A 13990-nucleotide genomic window follows, 5' to 3' on the forward strand; every position below is an offset into this window, starting at 1 on the left:
ATTTCCGAGCGCCGTTTTTGCTCATCCTTTCTTTTTACAGCGTATAATACACCCCCAGTTTTTCTTTTTGTCACCGTCGTGGGTCCATCTCAGTTCTCGTCATGCTTCTCGTCTCGCATCTGACGATATCTCTCTTTTCGTCACTTTTTCTCTCATACAATATACTTTGCTAGTGCGATTTTTGTTGTTTTTTTCTCTTACCCCCCCTCTTCTTTGATGCCCATCGTGATCAAACGTGTCTCCCACGTTTTTACTCCTCTTGCCGACCAAACCCCCTGCATCACCCTCGTGCCCTCCACGTGTCGTTCCCCCTCCCCAGGTTTGATTAACTTGTTGTTTCTTGTTTTTTTCTTCAGGAGTCATTTTGTTGTTGGCCAGCCCATAAGCACTTATGGCATTGGTCGTCGACTCGGTCGTTAACGGCGGTGGCCGGCGCGGCGCTCGGGAGAGGCTTCGGCCGGCCCGTCGTGTGCGCTCGGCGTCTTGCTCTGCCCTCGGAATTTCTTCTGGCACTCTCAGATCATAACCACGCGACAACTGGAGACACTAACCACTAGTAGAGGTTTAGACGCAGCCTACAGCACACGCTCGTCATTCCCGTAGGGCTTCTCATCTCACTTCCCGTCGAGCGGAGAACGCCTGTTCGTAAAAAGCCATGTGGCCGGCCGATGGAGATGGAATGGTTCGTTCCAGGCCCTCGACTCCAAACCCAACCACCCAATCTGTTCCCTCGAGAATGAACATGTCATTTCTCACCTGTCATCTCACCTCACCTCACATTGCAACACCAGCAAACTACGTATTCAAAGTTGGCTTAAACGAGTCTCATTTCTCATTCATTAGCAACCATTCCGAATGCCAACTCCGTATTATGTTATGCACACGCCAAGCTTATCCATCCATCCCATCCATCCATCCTGTCATGTCATGTCTGTTTGCAAGTTTCGACAAACTCCGTAATCACGCATGCTTCCTGGTCCGCTTCCCTCGTGGTCAAGACTCTGGGGAAGACTTGCTCTCTCCCGCGGAAAAAGCAAGCTTCCCCAGTGTCACCAATCATCATCGTCACCCCTGATCCCTTCCTTCATTTACCGTCCAACACGAATAACACCCGCTGCAATCAGCTTCTGAATCTTGGACCGCACGCCAGGGTTTCTCATGTGCTCCTGGAGTGCCGCAGGATCAGACTGAGCCTGTTGCAGAATCGACTGCATCACGGGGTCCTGCATGATGCCCATGATCTAGATACGTCAGTACTCAGTTCACTCATCTCTCGTCAGGGGTAAGTCTTACATCGGGATCCTTCATCAGACGCTCACGGGTCTGCTCCTCAGTCTCGTTGTCGCGGGCAGAGTACATGGCTGAGAACGCCTTCTGCTGCTGCTGCTCAATCTCTCGAGCATTGGCACCAGCGTGGTGCTCCTGGTCGACCTGCTGGGCCTCACCGCAGGCATCCACACACTCCGAGTACTTGCGCATGCCAAAGTAGGCCTGGGCCTTGCGGATGTAAGCCCGGATAAACTTGGGATCCTTCTTGATGGCAGCATCGCAGTCCTCGAGGGCGCTGGGGAACTCAAAGAGCTTGATGAAAGCCGCAGCTCGGTTGCTGTAGCCACGGGGGTCCTCGGGAGCTCGCTTCACCATCTCGGTGTAGGCAGCAACGGCACCGGGGAAGTCCATCTCCTTGAACTTCTTGTTACCCTCCTCACGAGCCTCCTCGGCCTTGGCGGGGTCGATGTAGGCCACGCGGTCAGCCTCGACCTTGGCACGCTCGGCAGCTCGGAGCTTGTTCAGGACATCGGGAGTTCGGTGCTCCGTCAGTGATCGGTTGTAGTTCTCCACGGCAAGCTCCAGATCACCCTTGCGGTCGTAGGCCGTACCGATACGAGCATAACTCTTGGCGATGAGCTTGAAGTCGGCGTAAATCTCACGGCCCTCCTCGATGGCCTTGGTGCAGGCCTCGATACACTTGTCGTAGTCTCCCTTCTCAAAGTAGGCAGCTCCAAGGTTGTTGAGGTAGGTGATGTCCTTGTAGAGCTCCCAAGCCTTGCTGTAGTGCGCAATGGCCTCGTCAAAGTTGCGCTTCTTATAGTTCTCAGTTCCGAGGGCCTTCTCCTTGTCGGCCTCCTCCTTAGCCTTCTTCTTCTCCAGAGCCTCCTCATCCAGCTCGGGTTCGGGCTCGGGCTCCGGGGCCTTCTTGGGCTCGGGCTGCTTAGGGGCGGGTGGCGCATCAGGCATAGGTGAGTCCTGCTGGTTGGGGTCGACCTCGCGCTCGCTCATCTGCAGATCAACACCCATCAACACGCCCATAACGGTCAACAATCGGGGGTCGCTGAAGATCTCGGATGCGTTCTCAGGGTTGTTCTTAATCGACTGCAGCTTCGCCATGAAGGCGGGGTCGGCAAGGAAGCCACTGGTCTTGGGGTTTGAGGCCAGCTTCTGGATCATGTTGGGGTCGTTAAACATCTGACCGAGTCCTCCGCTGGGGTCCTGGGGGCCGCCTGTAATCTGTCAGTTCTCGAATCTGGGGTTTCGAACAAGGATTACCACGTACCGACTTCGGCCTCCATAGCCTTCTTGACCGAGGCCAGACCATTCTTGAGCTGAGCATTGTTGGCATCATGCTTCAGACCCTCCTCGTAGGCATCGTTGGCAGCCAGCAGATCGCCCTGTCCGTGCAGAGCAGCACCCTTACGGCCCCAACCCTTGGCCCAGTCGGGCTTGATCTCGGTGGTCTTCTCGGCGTCCTTCAGCGCATTGTCCCAATCCTTCTTGGAAGCGTAGGCGGCAGATCGGTTGCTGTAGAGGATGTGGTTGTCGGGCTGAATGGCAATAGCCTCGGTGAACTTGGCGCTATCAAATCATGGTCAGCTCTTTTTTCCCATGGATGTCTCGGAGGGACCTTGTTGGTTGGTAACCTACACAGCCTCGTCAAAGTTCTTCTCGGCGATTGCCTTGTTGCCCAGAGCCTTGAGCTCGTCCGCGGAAGCCATTTCTTGGGTGTTTGTCTTCAGAATCTGAGGATCACGAGTTCAGATGAGGGAGCAGCCAAGTAGAGTCTGCAGTATTTGAGGGTCCAAGTTATGAGGAGATGTGGTCGTCGCCCCAGGCGATCTAAGTTGGGTCGGGTTGGTGGGGAAAGAAGAGGGCCAGAGCTGACTTCTAGCTCATTCGATGCTTGACCCCGCAGGGAGCTGCCCATTGGCTGGAGCTGGCTTGTGCCCCGCAGCTGTCTTTACGAGGCTGAAATCGCAACCTTGATCGGTTGTGCAGGGTAAGAATGGAAGCATCGTCTTATATCTTTAAGCTTCCTTTTGCTTCCATCATCTCACTCTCACGTTGTTAAACGTGTGACATTGAAAAAAGCAGGCTTCCTGTGCTTGAGTTGCATGTCACTTTTTTTAGGTGTAAGGAAGGGTATTGCGTATCAAGGTTGGAACAATGTCATTGTAAGGGATACGAGGAATGTGACGAACAATCAATTTGATCCTAGCGTTGCATGACTGTACCCAGTTTGCTTATGGTGGAAACCAGACTCTTTACTATGCTTACTACTCTTTATCCCAACAAGAAAGAAGTATCACAAAACACGTTCATGTTCAAGACACAGCAGTAGTCTAGATTCATTTATTTATTGTCATGACGCTCAACATACTCAAACAACACAGCTCTAAAGGTCAAACGACTGCTCCTTGACAGCCACTGTCGACTCCAACACAATATCACGCGCCGACTTTCCAATCGAAAACTTGTAATCTCCACCCTTGACAACCCACTTCTGCTTCGCCTCGTCAAAGAAGCCAAAGTCTCGTGTGCGGACGGGCACCTCAACCGAAGCTGTCTCGCCAGGCTTGACAGTCACCTTCTCAAAGGCAACAAGCTGCTTCACGGGGTTCTCCTCAGCGGTCTGGGCGGCACCGACGTAGACCTGGACGGCGATGGCTCCAACCACGTCACCAGTGTTGGACACCTTCAGGCTGGCAGTGTAACCATCGCCGGACTCCTTGACCTCCAGGCCAGAGAAGTCGAAAGTGGTATACGAGAGACCGAAGCCGAAGGGGAAGTTGACCTTGTCGGCAGGCAGACGGTCAAAGTGGCGGTAGCCGACAAAGACACCCTCTTTATATGTGACCTTGAGCTTGCCGTTGTCGTACTCTCCAGGGAAGTTGCCGTACGCGGGGCAGTCCTCGATCTTCTTGGGGAATGTGCAGGTGAGGTGGCCCTCAGGGGTTTGAGCACCAGTCAAGACATCCGCAATCGAGTTACCGCACTCCTGGCCAGGATACCAGGTCTGGAGGAAACCCTGAATCTCGTTCAGCCAAGGCATGGCAATCGCAACACCGGTCGAGTTGACAACGACAGTCTTGGGGTTGGCAGCCGCGACGGCAGAGATGAGGCGATCCTGGCTACCATCCTTAGGAAGGTTAAAGCTAACCTGGTCCTGACCCTCAGTCTCCCAGAAGGGCTCATGACCAGTGAAGATAACGGCATAATCAGCATTCTTGGCCACCTCGACGGCTTCCGAGACAAGGTCACGGTCGTGCTCCGTCGCGGACATGGATCCAACTCGGAGACCACAGAGTCCCTCGAGGATACCGAGATCCTCGCGGTCGTTGGCAGCTGGGGGCGAGGTACGCAGAAGCAGCTTGTATTGACGGCCGGCCTCGAGAGCAACCTTGAACTCAGGGGCAGCGACGCCGCCAAAGAGGAAGCCCATGGCATCGGTACAGTTCTCGGTCTGCTCGTACACGACCTTGTCATCGATAATAAGCTTGCTTGGTCCGAGACCAGAACAAGTAAAGTAGTACTGAGCTGTCTCCTGGGGAGTGAAGACGCCTTCAAGCGAGACATCCTTGTTGAGGAATCCGAAGCTACCGAGGGCTGAGACCTCTGAGTCGGCGTGGCCATGTCGGGTCTCGATAGCCTCAGAGCTACCGGGCTCGTAGTACTTGAAAGTGAAGCCGGGCTTGCCATCAAGGCCGACGACATTTTCGGCAATGGCAGGGAGAGTGCGGAATGTGTGAGCGCCTGTGAACATTAGTACTTCAAACTTCAAACCTCGAACTCTTAAGCAACTTACCCTTGGCGTATGAGAACTCAACGCTGTCACCGAGAGCCTCGTGCAGAGCATCCCAAGGTGTAACCTTGTAGTGAGCGCTAACAGAAGCGCTGCCACCTCCGTGGGCCAGACCAATCTTGGCGTGTCCAAGCAAGGCAATCTTCTTGCCCTTGACCTTCTCCTTGGACAGGGGTAGGATCTGGTCCTGGTTCTTGAGGAGGACGATACCCTTGGAGCCTGCCTCCCGGATCAGGGCCTGATGCTCGGGCTTGTTGATGGCCTTCTCGTCGGGGATGGAGGGGTCCTTGAAGCATCCGAGGCGCTCGAGGAATCTGAGAACGTTTGTGGCTCGCTCGTCAATAGTCTTCTCGGATGTCTTGCCCTCCTTGATGGCGGCGATGACGTCCTCGGGTTTCCTCCATCGGGTAGGACCAGGCATCTCAAGGTCCAGACCAGCCTCAAGAGAGTCGGGAGTCGAGTTGGTGCCACCCCAGTCGCTCATGACGAGACCGTTCCATCCCCAATCACCTCGGAGCACCTTCTTCAATGTGAAAGGGTGACAGTCGGCGTGGTGTCCGTTGACCTTGTTGTAAGCGGTCATAACAGCCCATGGGTTAGCCTCCTTGACCGCGATCTCGAAAGGCCTGAGGTAGAGCTCGCGCAGAGCTCGCTCGCTAACAGTCTCGTCCACGGTCAATCGGTCAGTCTCCTGCTCGTTGACGGCGAAATGCTTGATGGTGGCAGAGACACCCTTGTCCTGAAGTCCCTCGACAACTCGGGCAGCCATCTTGCCAGTAAGGAGAGGGTCCTCGGAGAAGGACTCGAAGTTGCGGCCACCAAGAGGGTGGCGGTGAAGACACATGGTAGGAGCAAGGAGACATCGAGCACCCTTGGACTGGGTCTCCTCGGCCAGGGCAGAGCCGATTCTCTTTGCCAACTTCACATCGAAGGTAGAGGCCATGAGACAGGCGGCAGGGAAGCAGGCAGCGGTGGTGCCTCCGGCAAAGGAAGCTCCTCGAGCGCCGTTGGGTCCATCTGAAACCTTGACATTGGGGACGCCCTTGGATGGAACGGGAACAGTCTCCCAGAGGTTCTTGCCAGCAAGAAGGGAGACCTACAGAAAACATTAGTTCCCAACTCAGGTCACAGAGTAAAGAAAGGGTAACAAACCTTCTCCTCAAGAGTGAGGGTAGAGAGGATCGCCGGAATGTCAACGGAGGCCATATTGAACTATACAATGAGATCCTGAAGCTTGAAGAACAAAGGAACAAGAGTCCGCATCTCGGGGGAAGGAGGGCTCTTTAAGTGCCCATCCTCTCAACACCAAGCGCAGCTTCCCTAGCCATAGCTCAGTCGACACGATCAACTCGTCCGCAATTCACCCGAAGTTGACCTCATGTGGCCACGCAGTACCCGCATTTCTGCGGATCGTGGGAGGAAGCATGATACATGGCTTTTGGTGTGTAGCACCGCAATGGATCATGTACCACTGGGGAAGCCTGCCGACCCGGGCTGGGGTGCCTACGATGCATGGGGCCGTGGTGTTGGGCAATTAGAGCGCGGATATTTTGTTCAGCCGACGTTCTTCCTTGGCTGAGGCAAGAGTAGCCCGAGCTAGTGACACCGGTCCGGAGCTTTTCCGGGGTTCACACGCGGCTTGCCCGTTGACAGGTGTTTAGCCGACAAGCAACCCCTCGCCAAGTCCGACCGCTCTTGTCATGATCCTCCACACGGAGTCACATTGGTTTCCGGGGCCGACGCGTCGGTTGGTTTAGCCGGCAAGTGTGCAAGACCCAGAGAGCTAAACTGGGACAATTGAGGGGATGCCTGTTCCTTGATTCAAGGTTCACGTGCTTGAAGCTGTATGGAACCATCTTGGTGGAGGCCTTCAGGGACCCCTGATGGATCGCCATGACAGCTGCAGTGCCTGAGCACTAGAGAAATAGCGTCATCACCTGCGCAAGCCCGTTGCCATGAGGAGCTCAGAATTGAACAAAACTTCATGATATTTAGATGGAAGGGCCACCCAACATCCAGCCTATTGAACCGTTATTGTTAGCCCGTCAAGGTTCTCTGGCGCAGCCCCTTGCAAACGTGCCCGTTCCGGCATCTGCCGAGGATTATGCGCCCCGTGGAGCTCTCAAACAAACTCCAAACATGCGCGTCCGAGCAGTGACGCAACAAAACTTGCACACCACAGACGGATACGTATCGGCTCCATGTAATCGTGTCCTCTCCGCCATGAGATCGCCCAAAACATTGAACACATAGAGGGAAACCCTGGCAGTCTAGGTTGAAAAATGAGCGCCCATTCGGAGGCGCCTCGAGGTATGGTTATGATTCCCCTAGAATTGGTTCTGGTTCCCCCTTTACTGACTGGCGTCCGCCTGTCTTAGGAGAGTCATGGGCTTCAATCCCCACGGACATGATCCTCGCCGAGCTCAGGCGACGCAAAGAGGATGGCGAGAAGCCCAAGTGCGGTTCGAGGACCAAGGGTTCCTATGATACGTCGGCGCATGTGTTTGCACTGATCCTTATTCTGGCCCTCAGTACGCTGGGTAGGTCGAGTTTATGATTGACGACCATGACAACTTGCTGACATTAGGAAGCATGCGGATTCCCTCTACTATCGCGACGAACGATGCGCGGCCGTCGACAAAAATCTGTCATCTTTTACTGTCAGCACATTGGAACTGGTGTTCTGCTGGCAACGGCCTTTGTCCACCTCCTCCCGACCGCGTTCGAATCCATGACCGATCCATGCCTCCCCTACTTCTTTAGTAAAGGGTATACACCACTACCGGGCCTTGTGGCCATGGTTTCCGCCATCATCGTCGTCGGAGTCGAGTCGTATCTTACTGCCCGAGGAGCTGGTCACTCCCATTCTCATAATCATAACTACTTTGACTCGGACGACGAACCCGAGAGCGAGCTGCCCATGGTCGATACGGCTGGATTATCCGAGAGGAGGACGGGTCCTAGACCTCCGGATATTCACCTGGAGGATATGGAGACTCAGGGGCTGGTCGCTGGCGTGTCGCCCCTACCAGACTCGACTCCCGTTGGTGAGGAGTCGAGAAAGCTCACAGACGACTTTAACGACAATGACTCGGATTTGGAGCTCGAAATGGATGAACTTGCAGGCTCATCAAGCAACACGAGGCAGCGGAATGGGCAATATGCATCGCTCAAGCCGAGTAATGCGGACGTCGAACCTCTAACACCCATGACCCCAATGACACCAATGTCGCCTGGACCACAGTCTCCCGAGGAACAGCAGCGAAAGATGTTGCAATGTCTTTTACTTGAGGCTGGAATTTTGTTTCACAGTGTCTTTATTGGCATGGCCATCTCCGTGGCTACTGGGCCGGCCTTTGTCGTCTTTTTGGTCGCTATCAGCTTCCACCAGACGTTTGAGGGTCTTGCCCTTGGCAGCCGTATCGCGGCGATTCAGTTCCCTCGAAAATCCATCCGGCCATGGCTGATGGTGCTGGCATACGGCACCACAACGCCTATTGGACAGGCTATCGGGCTCATCGTGCATCGCATGTATGACCCCAAGAGCGCGGGAGGTCTTCTCGTGGTCGGATTCATGAATGCGATCTCATCAGGACTTTTGCTGTATGCCGGTCTGGTCCAGCTGCTGGCAGAAGACTTTCTGTCAGAAAAGAGCTACAAGATTCTCAAGGGCAAGAAGCGACTTCACGCCTATCTCTCGGTGTGCGCTGGTGCCATATTGATGGCCCTAGTTGGTGCATTTGCCTGAGCTGTTGGTGAATCTGGAAAAATATCTGGCTGTATATAGAATGGATATCCCATGTACATTATCATCGGTGTTGGATGGCGTTGCTGTGGGGAAAAAAGCCTGAGACAGGATTGGGAAATACCTAGACAGGTGTAAGACTGGCGGGGAGGTGCTTAGAATCCGTACCATTTCTCTTTATTTCGTTGCAATACCTTAATCTTCAATGTTTATATTCTTGAAACTACTCTGCTGTTCTTCTTGATATATATCCGTACTCTCATGAACTACCCCGGCCGGCCCCACGTCCGAAGTCCGAGACTCGTCGGCCCCGGGCTTCAAGTTGGCCCGGCTCGGGATCCCTCCCTGCCCCAGAATGTCTCGGCCACGGCCAATCATCAGCTCCCCTTTAATCAGCTCTTCTCCTTGTCCCACACACCCACACCAGCTCCTGGAGCTTGCACCATAACTTATTAGCATAGCATGACGAGCTATCGAACCACTTGAAGAGTGAGACCAGATCAGCCACGGAACCAGACCAGAAGCTGATCCTTGTGACTTTGGACGAACCATTTCCTCGCCAATCTGTTTGCGTGCCCCTCGTGCTTTTCCCTCCCTTCTTTCTTTTTCCCCTTCTATATCTAGCCATGCCCGGTCAGCGTATCCTCCTCTTTCTCGCTGCACAAGTGCTCTTTGCAGGCATAGCCATATTCCTCAGTAATTCGCCATACACCAGGATGTCTACCGCGCCGACCAAGCAATGGGCTGATGGGCCCATGAAGCTCGTTGTGACGCCGCAGTACGAGACCAAGAAGGTCAGCAGCTGATACCCACTACCCATCCCCATTGCTCATGTAGCTGACTTTTTATGAACTGCAGACGGATCTCTTTACGACGGGCGCCACTCACATGGCTCTTCTCCACAATGCCATCATCCGTGGCTTCAACTCCATCTACCTCCAGGCCCCTCATGTCAAGGACGCCGACAAGGCCGACTTTATCGGATACTCTCAGACCTGGTTCCGTTTTGTCAAGTCCCATCATGACGACGAGGAGGAGAATTTGTTCCCCAAGGTGAAGGACCTGCTTGGGGACGAAGCTGTGTGGACTGAGACGCACGAGGAGCACGGTATAGCCATTTGATCCACCATTGACACTCTCCCACTAACACATGCCCTCCCAGAGTCGTTCCTCGCTCCCCTCGCCGAGTTCAACACCTACCTTACCGATCTCTCCTCCCACCCCGTCGACCTCGATGCAGCCGAGGTGATCCGTCTCATGGATGCCTTCAAGGTCAACTTTGAGCATCACTTCCACAGCGAAATCTCCACAATCGCCGCCCTATCCAACCATCCCAAGGCCCCCAACGATGACACCCCCGAGGGCCAGGCCGCCAGCCTGACCTTCAAGACGTGGGGCAAGAAAACCGTGACCAAGGCCGGCATGCTCGATGTGGTGCCCTTCTTCCTGCTCAACCTCGACCGCACCGCCGAGGAGGGCATGTGGGCGAACTGGCCCCCAATGCCTGCGCCTGTGACATGGGGTCTGACCAACATTGCCGGCTCGTGGTATGGTACCTGGTGGAAGTTTGCGAGCTGTGACTCGCAGGGCAAGCCTCAGGAACTTTATGCTTTGAGGGGGCTGCCTGCCGGGGCTGAGAAGGACAGTGCTTGAGTTTGAGTGTCATCTAGCATGTACTGCATTTTATTCATGGCGTTGATGGGGTAGTCGGTCAATGGGAATTATACCTGACAGCCTTCTATGGCTATCTATATCAAGACAAGCAACATCTACCTATGTTTCAATGACATTATTGTGCCAAAAAAAATCATGTTCTTTGCTCCTGTGCCTGACGCTATCTTTGGCTGACAAGGAAAGCGTGCTCATTACCAACAGTGACTGTACTTTAATACTCACAAGAGTGAACTTGTACAAAGAAATTGAGAGACGCCTGATCACTGCCAGATATTTCTGGTGATTACCAGAACAAATAATCCCTATTAACTAGTGCACGGCTTATTAGTCAAAGAGGTAAAAGACGTAGTCGTTTGTCTAGACGCTCACGAGGCAGGCCCAAAACGCAAAAGCGTTTGAAAGGAACAAAGGTAGGGTTCAATACCACCTATGCAATTCACACGGTTTGAAAACTACAGAACCCTAATGGAAGCCTTTGGAGTATCTCAGTGACTGACCAATTTCGGATATTAAAACTCGTTCGTGGCGGGCACTGGCAGCCGTCGTTTGATCTTCTCTTCTCTACGGCACACACCAACCAGACTTGCATATCGTCAAACCTCAAACCCCAGAAATCATCACGGCTACGCACTTGCAGGACATCTCGACCGGAAAGCAGCATCTATCCAGTCTTTTACCATGGGCTGCATGCTCTCTCATCCACTAGGGCGCCATGACAAGGATTCGGACGCTTGTTCGGCTTGCTCGAGCTGTTGCTGTTCGAGCGGTTCTTCGTCCTCTTGCTCGCCCTGTTGCTGCGATGATCATCCTGTCCTCCTTGGCACTAACCATCGACATGAAGAAAATCACCGTCGACAAAGTCATTCTTCTCCCTTGTCCATTGCTGATGGAAGACACCTTGGGAACAGATGGCGGCACCAACCAACGTAAGTTCTTGCGTCACCATCGTTGCTCACGCTCAACCAATTGACGAGACGTCTATTATGGTGTCTGAACAATAGTTTCATTTGTCTTAGCATTTACTAACATTCAAGTTCTAGCCGGACACCCGAGCAACAAGCCCTCAGAGCAGTGAGTTCCACGACCGACCTTGCTACACTCGATCCACGAATAAGAAGCTGACACTTTTCAAGGGACGTGATGCTCGATACGCTATCGTTGAAATCCCGTCGATGCAGATTCTCGCGCCCATCGCTGAGGTAGACCGAAGCAGCCGGAATGGCCAAGCCTTGTCACAGAGACATGGTTCACTGAACCGAGCCAACGGACCGAGAATGACACAACAACCAAGGCGAAGACCAGAGCCTCCGTGTATATGCCCCGGACGAGACGAAAGGGAGGCCCTCTCTCCTTCTGTACCTCCACCGTACGCCCCCTGAGGTGATTGGGACATGGAACTCGGTCAGGTGGCCAGAAAAAGGAACACGCGGTGGATGACTTGCGCAATTTTTACAGAATAACACCAGGAGAGGTTTCTGATTCAGATAATACGGAGGGATATTAACGTGGTGGATATTGGGGGAGGACCAAAACTGCAACCACAGAATAGGGGGTGGCTTACGTATGATAAAGAGACACAATGAATTCTGCGCACAATCACGTTTGAAAACCACTGCTTCCCAGATCGTGACAAGGCCCAAGGAAGAGTCATTTTTGAAAGTCTAGCTGCTGAGCTAACGTGTCGGCACCACCGTATGGAAGAGTGATTTGCTGTCCGGTCCATATCCTCTCCATTACAAAAGGCCCCCATTCTAACCTGTCTTATACCATTGCCAGACCACCACCAAACACCTGAAAACAGCCAACTCAACTATCCGACTAGGAGAGGGAGCGAGACAGACCACCAACATGGGCTGCTGCTTCAGCATGCCCGAGCCCATGCCCCAGCGCAAGAAGAAGAAGAAGAAGAAGAAGCGCTCCAGTCGCCGTCGCTCCAGTGGGCATCATGGAGAAAGTGGACAACAGCAAAGAGACTACAATGCCAGTAGGTGCCACTTGGGGCAGCGAAGGCGTCATTCCGGGGTCCCGCAATATATAGACACTTCGTATGGGGCTCCTAGGTGGTGGGCGGAGAGCCAATGGACGGTGCAATAGTGGCAGTGGGGCGAGTTTTCGTATTCGGAGAGTATTAAGGGCCTAAACTCCTGTCTTCTCATGTTTCGTTAGCAAGTAAACTTGTGATGGCTGCGGCCGTTCAAGGGTGATCTGAGACCAAGAGTGGAGATTTCCCCAGCCCTAGTCCGCGTCATGGATAGTTAAGAAGTCCGAGGTCCGAGGTTGACTCACTTATATATATCTTGATGATTCCCCGTCTCCATTTTCAAAGTTTGATATTGAACCAAGTAACCACGAACGCCACAATGTCTCCCAACCGCCACGTCCTTGTTCTCGGAGGTAATGGAAAGATTGGAAGACTTGTCACAGACATTCTTCTAAAGAAGTCTTGGACTGTGACGAGTCTCATCCGTGCTGAGGAGCAGGTCGAGGACTTGAAGAAGGCTTTCGAGGGTCTGCCGGGGAAGCACCATGTCGTCGTTCATGATCTGGAGCAGGTTGACGGCCAGGAGAAGGCTGCCAAGATCCTTGAGGAGGTGAAGCCGGACTCGGTGGTTTGGACTGCGGGTAGGTTTCTATACTTGTTGCGTAGAATCGTCTGCTAAATGGTCAATAGGAGCTGGCGACAAGGGTAGTCAGGATAGAGTAGGCTTAACTTGCCTTGATCTTTCAAGAGTCCTGGTTAGCTGACAAGTCCCCAGGTCCTCCGAATCGACCGTGACGCTGCAATTGCCTTCATCAAAGCCTCGGTTGCGGTCTCTACCATCAGCCACTTCATCGAGATCTCGTACCTTGGCGCCCGTCGCTCCCAAGCTCCTTGGTGGACCCCTGAGGACTGGGCAGGCTGGAACAAGATCAACGAGACGTTCTTGGCCCGCTACTACGAGGCCAAGGTCGCCTCCGACGAGGCTCTCGTGGTGGAAGCAAGGAAGAGACCCGAGATCACCGCCGTTTCGGTGCGCCCTGGAGGTCTGACGGACAAGGAGGAGGGTGGCGTGCTCATGGGACAGACCAAGAAGGCTCGGGGAATGACGACTCGTGCGACGACTGCGAGGGTAGTGGCCGTGATCTTGGAGGAGAAGGTCAAGGGTCGATGGCTGGATGTCTTGGACGGCGAGGAGGACGTAGAGACGGCCGTGCAGAGGTGTGCTCGCGACGGAACAGACTGTGCTGAAGGCGAGGACATCGTCAGTACTTAACAAGATCAAGACCAAGGAGGACATACCAACAAAGGTTTGAAATAGGAGACCGTGGGAGAGAAATGTTGTACTGTAGTTCGATACTGAACCATGCCCCAAGGGTCAGACAGCGCAGAGGAATTATGGCAGATCAAATAGCACCGAAATAAGCCTGGGTACCTACGGCTGCACTGAAAGAAGCCCGCTAGCTCTGGAGTTTGGCCCTCCACGCATATGACTCCCCTTTGCACCCCCAGTGTC

At 53.7% G+C, this 13990-nt stretch overlaps 5 protein-coding genes across 5 annotated transcripts; 3 read left to right on the forward strand and 2 right to left on the reverse strand.

The window, feature by feature from the left end:
• Positions 1-1088: 1088 nt before the first annotated feature.
• Positions 1089-2993, reverse strand: MRS44_001619 (uncharacterized protein; the record flags this gene model as incomplete). The annotated part of the gene is made up of 4 exons (XM_046267292.2): positions 1089-1241; positions 1294-2501; positions 2555-2853; positions 2923-2993. The coding sequence occupies 4 exons, from the start codon at positions 2991-2993 to the stop codon at positions 1089-1091; spliced, it is 1731 nt and encodes a 576-aa protein (XP_046138113.1).
• A 677-nt stretch (positions 2994-3670) lies between these two features.
• Positions 3671-6283, reverse strand: MRS44_001620 (uncharacterized protein; the record flags this gene model as incomplete). Its single annotated transcript, XM_046267291.2, has 3 exons — positions 3671-5028; positions 5081-6173; positions 6230-6283. The coding sequence occupies 3 exons, from the start codon at positions 6281-6283 to the stop codon at positions 3671-3673; spliced, it is 2505 nt and encodes an 834-aa protein (XP_046138112.1).
• A 1201-nt stretch (positions 6284-7484) lies between these two features.
• Positions 7485-8825, forward strand: MRS44_001621 (uncharacterized protein; the record flags this gene model as incomplete). The annotated part of the gene is made up of 2 exons (XM_065623767.1): positions 7485-7608; positions 7669-8825. The coding sequence occupies 2 exons, from the start codon at positions 7485-7487 to the stop codon at positions 8823-8825; spliced, it is 1281 nt and encodes a 426-aa protein (XP_065480189.1).
• A 623-nt stretch (positions 8826-9448) lies between these two features.
• On the forward strand, positions 9449-10475 carry MRS44_001622 (uncharacterized protein; the record flags this gene model as incomplete). The annotated part of the gene is made up of 3 exons (XM_046274851.2): positions 9449-9616; positions 9681-9930; positions 9985-10475. 3 exons carry the CDS (start codon positions 9449-9451, stop codon positions 10473-10475), a joined length of 909 nt encoding a protein of 302 aa, XP_046138110.2.
• A 2381-nt stretch (positions 10476-12856) lies between these two features.
• On the forward strand, positions 12857-13750 carry MRS44_001623 (uncharacterized protein; the record flags this gene model as incomplete). The annotated part of the gene is made up of 3 exons (XM_046279877.2): positions 12857-13118; positions 13168-13196; positions 13253-13750. The coding sequence occupies 3 exons, from the start codon at positions 12857-12859 to the stop codon at positions 13748-13750; spliced, it is 789 nt and encodes a 262-aa protein (XP_046138109.2).
• Between the last annotated feature and the right edge of the window lie 240 nt (positions 13751-13990).

Source organism: Fusarium solani, assembly GCF_023522795.1.
Source record: "Fusarium solani strain SB1 chromosome Unknown bctg00000000, whole genome shotgun sequence".
NCBI classification, from domain to species: domain Eukaryota; kingdom Fungi; phylum Ascomycota; class Sordariomycetes; order Hypocreales; family Nectriaceae; genus Fusarium; species Fusarium solani.